Raw genomic sequence first — 8282 nt, 5'->3', positions numbered from 1 at the left:
TAAATATGAAATCCCAGCAGGCCTCGGCACTGAGTGTGGGGAGACCCTTAGAACAAAAGCCTTAATTTCCTTTTCCTTCATTTCAGGTGCTCACACACATAGTTAACACTCAATGAGCACTTCCTGTGTGGTCAGCAGCCATCACAAATTTGCAGAGAAGACCTCTCCTTTGGCGGGGTGGATTCTTACAGACTAAAATCTTCCATGGCCAGATAAAGGTGGTGAAACAAGGGCTGGTGTAATCTAGCACCCTACAGACCTAAAGAAATTAATATCAAACCAAAAGAAACCAAATTTCATTTTGCCTTTTATTTACGAGTTTCATTTAAATATCTCTAATAGTCAGAAAATCAATGTCAAATAAGATCATGGGAGTACAGCTTAAAATACAAATGTCAGTAAATGTTAAAGAACATGGTTAGTAATTTGTCCAAGTAAATGCTTGATAACAAATTATTTTCCAGGAAGCAAGTTCAGCATCAGGTGCCCAAAGTATAAGGGATGGAGCTCCAGGCTGCTTGGGAAATGGTTGCACAGCGGTCCTTTCCCCCTCGGCGATGCACGAGGCTGCTTGCATGACAGCTGTACCACCAGGCTTTAGACCCCAGCTCCAAACCTACTTGGGCTTTTTCCACCAGGGGAAGGAGTCGTGTTCAGAGACAAATGCACCACTTTAAGATGAGACTAGGATGGCTCAGTTCCAAGATACTCTGGTTTAATCTGGGAAGTCAAGGCCTCCCAAGAACTGTCAAATGAAGATAGGTTACCAGGGACCGATGGACGAAAGAGTCAAGCCAGATTCATTCTGAACACATGTTCTTATTCCATACAATCCATTATTTTCTTCTTTAACTGACTCAAGTTCAAGCTGTTTATATTTCTCTTATGCCTAAAAGGGTGCCAGCTCAGTTGTGTTTAGCCTGAACTTTTACCCAGTGTGCCCAATACTAAAGACCTTTTAGGCCAATCATACTTCTGGAAAACTGTGTTTATATATTAACATACCTCAAAGTTCACATTTTCATTATAACACATTCGCTTTTTTTAATATATAACAAATTAGCTTTAATGTTACAAATAATATTTCAGAAAACCCAATCTAAGTAACTTGACTGAGGCTACTAACCCGCATTTAAAACGAATACCATCTTCTCAACCATTTTGACCAATTCCCAGTTAGCGGAGCTGTGGTATTTATACATAAAACAATATCTAAACTATGCCAATATTACAAAGTTTCTTACCTAAAATTATATGCAATTTAGAGAACCAAAGCATACTTTATTCAAGGTATATCCAAAATATTAAATGTTCAATCTTATTTTTTAGTTGATTTTAGATGTCTCAATATGGAAATCTTTACTAAAGGGAATAATAAATGCTTTAGAAGACTGACAGGTACCACCAACCCCCTCTCAAATTCCAGTGTCTTCTGGCAGTAGCCCAGGTCTCAGAGAGGCCACAGACACCAGAATTGTGGTCAAGGAGACAGACATGCTGGGGGTTAACCAGGAGACTCTCCTTGGAGCATTCATGGAAAGAGCTGACAGAGTTCACAGTAGAAAAAGGCAGACAATAAACTGGCTTTTTCTTCCATCTCGATATACTACAATTAGAAAGCGGGAAATAAATTAGGCAGAGAAAAAACACAGATAAGCTTGGAGAAGCAGGTGGGAAGTCTGTATTCTCTCAGCTGTCCCGCAAGTTACTGAGTCAGACGCATTTTATGGCCTTTGCTAGGCTCCAAAACGGGATTCATACACTCTGTAATCCCCGTAAATGCTCCGACGGTGTGCCAGGGTTTAGCTGACATAAAGAACAAAGGATGGCAGACAAGCAGTCTTCAACTTTAGCAACAAACCTTCATGCGAGCACAATGGCAGTCATTCACGTTTTATTTCTCAGTTATGATCCAGGAGGTCAAAAGGAACACTAATGATTTCAGAATAAAAGGACCAAGGCTTAAGCACTGACTGGAGCTGAAGCCCAATCACTGAACAGCTGCACTGGAAAACAGACAGGGAAATGTCCCCGAGTTAAAAGCACTCCAACACTTGAATGAGTGTCACTGGGACGTGAAAAGTCAAACTTTCTTTTTTCTTTCAGTGGATGGTACAAGGTGGAAGAGGAGGAGAGGGGTCAACTAACGTAGTGCAGGAAGACAGAACTGTCAGCTTTGTGGGATTATATTTGTGTTTCCATTTAGGGACACATTTCCTGTTGTGTAAATGCCGCAGCATTTCATGAGAACACGACATTCTTTCCCCCAAAAAGGATCCACATGGTTTAATTTGAAATAAACACAAAGACTGTGCTGCCCACAGAAGCCATTACAGGTTGCAGTTTTATTTTTGCTCCAACTCCTATACTAAATATGGTCTGGCTCCTGAGGAGAAGCCATGGCGGTTTATCCCACAGTCTTAGGGCAAGCATCCCGTCTGACAAATCTCACTCCTTCTTCCCCACTGCCTCTCAGGACACAGACAGGCAGCCCTGGTTAATGACTTCTCAAGCTCTTCATGTTTTCACCTGTCCAGATTTGGGCTGAATCTTAGGTCCATAATCCACCGCATAAGCCAGTCCTGCCTGCACATCTGTCACAACTACCATATTACACGATCGCATTTTCTCCTCCCCTATAACCATTTGAAGAGGGAGCCTTCTTTCCGGACAACATTGCGTGCATATAGTCAGTAGCAGTAGAGTGAGGGAGTTTGGCAGAGCAGAGGTAGGAATATTAGGTGGAATGAACAGAAGAACGTTTGAGAGGTATAATCAGAAAGGCTAAGTGCTATAAATAGCCCCACAGAGGCTAAGACCTGGAGCATATTTTATTAATGCCGGGAGGGCGAGGAGTTAAGGCTTAGATAGAAGTTACCTCCTAGTGTGGCTCAAGGTTCAAGGGGTGGGACACAGTGGAAGGTATCACAAGTGGCACGAGTCAATTCATCAGCTGGTCCAGAGGCCTCGCCCCTCTCACTCTCAGCTGAAAACCAAGACAAATCATTCCAAGCATGCTTACAGCAGGCCTGTTTGCAAGTTTGAGGACTGTTTTAACATAAACAAAAACACACCAGGATGCAGCATCACAAAATGTTTTCACAAGTATAATCACACAAAAAAGTTAGAATATTGCATAGAAAAGAGTATTCTCTGTAAACCTAGGTCTTAGTAATTTAAAAATAAGTCCACGATTGTAAATTGAGGAAAACTACCAAGTTTGCAGATTCTGCACAACATCAGGAAATCCTGAGGTTCTTCATAGTCTTAGGATGATGATTACATTTACCCTTTGAAGGCTCAGGCTGACGATGGCTTAACGACAACAGCGTCTTTATAAAAGGACTTTGGCTATGGGCCCAAGCCAATTCTATGCTCTCAATGCTATGCCCTCTCTATGCAGAAGCGGTGACCAAAACACACTGTGGCATGAAATCACTGCTACCGTTTTTAAACCGAGCCTGGCTTTTCCTCATGTCAGTCTATTATTAAGCCCAGCTACCTCGGCCTGCCTTTTTAACAGTAAGGTCTGAATAGCCAGTTTAAGAGTAAGTGAAAATGTCTTAGAAAAGCATTTAAGTTAACCTTGGCAATACGGGACACTCTTAACCCCCTTTGTAATATGCGTCAATTGAGTCTGAGTTAAAATACACCACGGTGACAGTGATGTCATCCCTGTACATCCTCGCCAAGTCCTCTGGCAAAGTCAGCATCGCTGTTAGCCGCTCCGGTTCCATCTCCCCATACTCATTGCTCCCTATGGCGTGTCTGATCAGACGCGTGGCTGCATTTTGGTCGGCCGCGCGCAGCCCCTGGGTTCTCCTCTGCTGCAGCAGACTCTGCATGAGTCCTAGGTTGGCGGGTCTCTGGGCCAGGTCCGGCTTGTGCCGACTTGCTTCTGCCAGGTGCTCCACCACCAGCCTCACCACATCCTCATTGTCCAGCACGTCCCACAGGCCATCTGAGGCCAACACAAGGAACTTATCCTGGGGCCTCAGCCGGTGGTAGGTGACCTCAGGCTCAGCAGTCAGGTAGGGTGGAGTGTGGTAGTGTGGGGGGGTGAACTGGTAAATGTTGAGGGCCTCGGTGTCAAAGCCCCTCTCCAGGACACTGCGCTGCAGCTCTTTACTCCACTTCAGCTGGACATCCCCGAAGGCCCTGCAGGGCATGAGCACGCCCAGCAGCCTGTTGTCCACAATGACTGTCCTGTCCTCTGATTCAGGGTGCTCCCTCTTTAGCCGTGACAGCTCAGCTTGGTTCCAGGCGTTGTGGTCGCGTGTGAGGGGCAGACAAGACCACATGCCATTGTCCTCCTGGACCCCAAGGATGGCCCGACAGTCACCAGCGTTTGCCACGTGCAAGTGAACTCCATCAACATGGGCCATGCAAGCTGTAGCCCCAGAGAAGGCCACCTGGAGTGAAAGGTTCCTCGTCATCTCATCTTCCAGGGGGGCCTGGACTTCCAGCGAGATGTCAGAATCCAGTCTCTGGAAGGAATACATTAATGCTTCCTTAATGTTGAGTCCCATTTCCATGTGCAGGTCAAGCAGTTCCTGCCAGTAGACACGGAGGTGATCAAGGTGCACTGACGTGACATCCTTGTAGATACTGTCCCCTGGGTGCTTGAGCCATTGCAGGATGGGCATCAGGGGCTTCATGCTTTCCATGGCTCCCTCCATCCGCTCCAGGGTCTGCTGGGACATCAGCGACACCGCCACATAGTAGAAGAGCCTCTCGCTCACTGCTTGAGCACATGCATGGCCACCATGTCCATCGAAGATGCCAAACATCAGCCCGCTGGTCTGCAGGCAGGAAGCCACACCTCGCCGGTCCTCCACTGGGGAATTGGCAGCCAGTTGGTTGCTCTCAAACCGTAACACTGAATTTGGGGCTCCACTGACGAGGTCGAGGATCTTGTGAGCCGACTCACCGGCTCGCAGCACTTCATTCACCTGCTCAGGGCTGAGTTGCAAGTGGAAATCGTCTTCCTCTGTTGATGTGTGTCTGTAGGCTTTCTGCAGGGCAAAGCCACTGCACGGGGCACTGCTCTTCAGGGTGCCTGGTCCCTGGGAAAAGAGTCTCCATCTTGATTTATTTCTATTTGAGGCACACCTTGAATACAAACGTCTGCCCCCTTGTAACGTGGCAATGCTGTTCCTTGCAGAATTTAAGATCCAGAAGGGCAAAGTACTTGACATTGTGCAGCGATACCAGCAAATGTGTTCCTTCCGCAAAAGGGCCTTTCTTTAAACCTGAAAATTAAAGAGTTGAAGAAAATTCAAATTTAATTTCTTAAAAACAGACTTCTGAAAACATTTATTTTGCTACTATTCTGAACAAAAGTGTTTTAAGATAAACCTTAAAAGAGTTGGGTGGTTCTGTGGGTTAAGTGACTGGCTTCGGCTTAGGTCGTGATCTTATGGTTCTGACCCTGAATTCCTGATTTCGGGTTCTCTGCTGTCAATGAGGAGCCTGCTTTGGATCCTTCATCCCCCCGCTCTCTTTCTGCCCCTCCCCTGCTTGTGCTCTCTCTCTCTTTGAGCTCTCTCTCTCAAAAAAAAAAAAAAATTTTTTTAAATAGTCAAACAGTTGACCAAATTCAAAATACTTAAGCAAGTCTCCCTACCTCCCATTACAACGCATAAATAACATTTCAGAAAATGAGAAAAACGGGATTTTTATATGCTCTCCATTCATACAGAGCCACCGAAGGCTTCCCCACAGAACTCACTCATTGCTCACAGCCGACCCAGGGGCCCCTTTCTATTTTCCTTCCCAAATCTTTCCCTTGCCAAAGCCCAGTGTCTAGCTCCCATGTTCGCTTTCCCCAACAGACTGTAAGTGTTTATTTAAATATCTATCTGCTTCTCCACTAGTCTATACGCTCCATGAATTCAGGAACCCTTACTCACCGGTGGCTCTCCAGCCCCATACAACATGCAACAGGTCCTCAAATACTGGCTAGATGCAGCATTTCCAAAGGCCCAATAGCACACCAGGTGTGACACCAGCTGTCTAACATCAGACACACTGCTTCACTTGCCTGAGCTCCAGCGGTCTGTCAGGGGGATGGGAATACCCGTCTTATAAGGTTTTGTGAGGATTCAATGAAATATGACCCTTCTGCTCCAAAAAGGTAGTTATACTTTTATCATTAAGTGACTCCTCTGGTCACTCTGTATACATTTTTATACAACTGAAACCACAACTTACAATCTGTTTTGTTTTTTTTTTTCTTTTAAGCATTTTATTCACGATAAAGACATTTCAGGGATGTGTACTACCCTATTTTGGCATAAACAATCTCAATTTCCTTAACTGTTCTCTATTGTTGTAGATTTAGAAGTCGTTTCTACTGGCTATGGATAAAACACCAAATTGCACTGCCTTATGCACCAACCTTTTCCCTACTTAGGTTTTAATCTACTTATTTCCCAAAGGAGGAATCAGTAGGTCAGAGAGTGTAGACTCATAATGCCAAACTGATCTCCAAAATGTTCACATCTGCCTCCACAAGGACATGGAGGGAACAGTTTCCTACCACCTTCAACAGACGCTGAGGATACCTCTTCTTAGACAAAAAGCAAAGCAAAACAAACAAACAAACAAACAAACAAACAAACAAACCTGCTCTATTTTCTATTTTCCCGGGTGACCTAAGAGGAGCGTTTCCCACGTGTTTTCGGATTTCGTTCAGGAGACCTGCCCTCTGCCAGTTTGTCTGTTGGGGCACTGGGAACTCTCAGAACTGAGGACCGTGCTCCTCCCCGCCAGCCCACCCCGCTGAACTTGGGGCAGGAGCGGTAGGTCAACGCCCACAGAGGCCGCCTGGCACCTCCCACCCTTCCAGGGCCCTGCAGAGAAATCAGGGAGCAGCGCCGGACGCAAGTTGGTCCGCCGCAGCCGGGACCCAAACAATTTCGCGTCCCTGAAGGAAACACAGGTCCCAAGTTCAAGTCTCTGCCCCACAGCCTCATAGATAAGAGTGCGGTCTCGGGAGTCTATCAAGCCCGATCGCGCCCATACCCCGGCGCGGCCACATCCCTGAGCTCCAGCTTCCCAGCCTGTAAAATAGGGAAATTCAGTCGAGGCGCCGAACTCACAGGGGTGCTCCAAGGGCTAACGCAGCTAGTGCGTGTGCCGGGTCCGAAGCCAAGGGTCCTTGGCGAGTCCGAAAGCCCACGTGGCGCGTGCGCGCGGTGGGGTGACCGTGACTGCGGGCCCGCCCCCTCACCTCATTTCACCTCACCTCCGCTTTCCACCTCATCATCTGAACCGATTCTGACGGCCGCAGAGGGCTGGGCTCCGGGGACGCCCGGCGGGGCTGGAGGAGTCCCCATCCTGCGACCGCTCCCTTCCCTACCTCGGACCCTCGCTCCCACTCACCAGCTTGCGCCACTGCCACCGGGTCCGTCCCGTCAGTTCCACGCCTGCGCACAGTTCTGCGGCAGCCGCCACTCCCGCCTCACCTCCTTGAAGCGTCCCCTTGTGCAGATCCAGATGGAGAAGGAAGCATCCTCTCTCCAGCTCTTATTGGTTCACCTGCGGAGGCGGGCCTTTGACGGACAGAAGAATTACCCAATGGCTGAGGAGGACGACAGGGTAGGCAGGGCGGGAGGAGCTAAATCCAGTTCCTCCCCACCCATCCGCACCCTTCTGGGCGCCGACCGTGGGTGAGCAGAGTTCCCGGCTACGCGACCAGGCAATCAGGGACCGAGCTACCCCGCCACGTGATGGCCCACACTCTGCACACCCCAAACCCAGCATCCTCTCCAATTCTTTACTGTTGGTAATGCCGCACGGTTTCCTCTCCTTTGCTTTGCCCACCAAATCCAGACCTCTCTCCCAAGCGTCACAGCCTTGTGTTCAACCACTTGGACTCCTCCCTTTGGAGGCCCTATGTACGCCTCGAACACATCTCGCTCAGAACTCACCTTCCTACCAAACTCGCCCTTCCTCTCCTACCCTAACCCAATAATGGCCCCACCATCTTCCCAGATAGCCTAAACCAGAATCCTGGGAGTCTTAACTGCTCCCTCTTTCCAGCCCCTCTCCTGTTATCTAATCCTGCTAATCTTATCTCCCGAGTATCTCTGCAATCCACACATTTGCCTCCAGCTACCCAATTCCAATCCTCTCATCTGGTCTCCCTACGTTCACTTTACGACTCAGCTGCTCTTCCTGTACGGAACAGGCAGTGACCCTTCTAAAACTCAAACTCCTGCTCTAAAGTTTTCATTGGTTCCCAGGGGCCGTTGGGCCTTCAAAAGACATTTATATTG

The 8282-nt window shown here is 47.8% G+C and overlaps 1 protein-coding gene across 2 annotated transcripts; it reads right to left on the bottom strand.

Annotated features, from left to right (window-relative positions):
• Nucleotides 1–294: 294 nt before the first annotated feature.
• PDP2 (pyruvate dehyrogenase phosphatase catalytic subunit 2) lies at nucleotides 295–7520 on the bottom strand. 2 transcript variants are annotated; one of them, XM_043599422.1, is made up of 2 exons: nucleotides 7387–7520; nucleotides 295–5252 (listed from the first exon to the last, which is right to left on the bottom strand). In XM_043599422.1, the coding sequence occupies exon 2, from the start codon at nucleotides 5196–5198 to the stop codon at nucleotides 3606–3608; it is 1593 nt and encodes a 530-aa protein (XP_043455357.1). In that variant the 5' UTR covers nucleotides 5199–5252; nucleotides 7387–7520; the 3' UTR covers nucleotides 295–3605. The 2 variants fall into 2 exon arrangements, with proteins under 2 accessions (XP_043455357.1, XP_043455358.1); XM_043599423.1 differs by having other exon boundaries at nucleotides 7104–7403.
• Between the last annotated feature and the right edge of the window lie 762 nt (nucleotides 7521–8282).

Source organism: Prionailurus bengalensis, chromosome E2 (assembly GCF_016509475.1).
Source record: "Prionailurus bengalensis isolate Pbe53 chromosome E2, Fcat_Pben_1.1_paternal_pri, whole genome shotgun sequence".
NCBI lineage: Eukaryota > Metazoa > Chordata > Mammalia > Carnivora > Felidae > Prionailurus > Prionailurus bengalensis.
The sequence above is the reverse complement of the archived record's forward strand: the minus strand, read 5'-3'. Positions and strand labels throughout refer to the sequence as shown.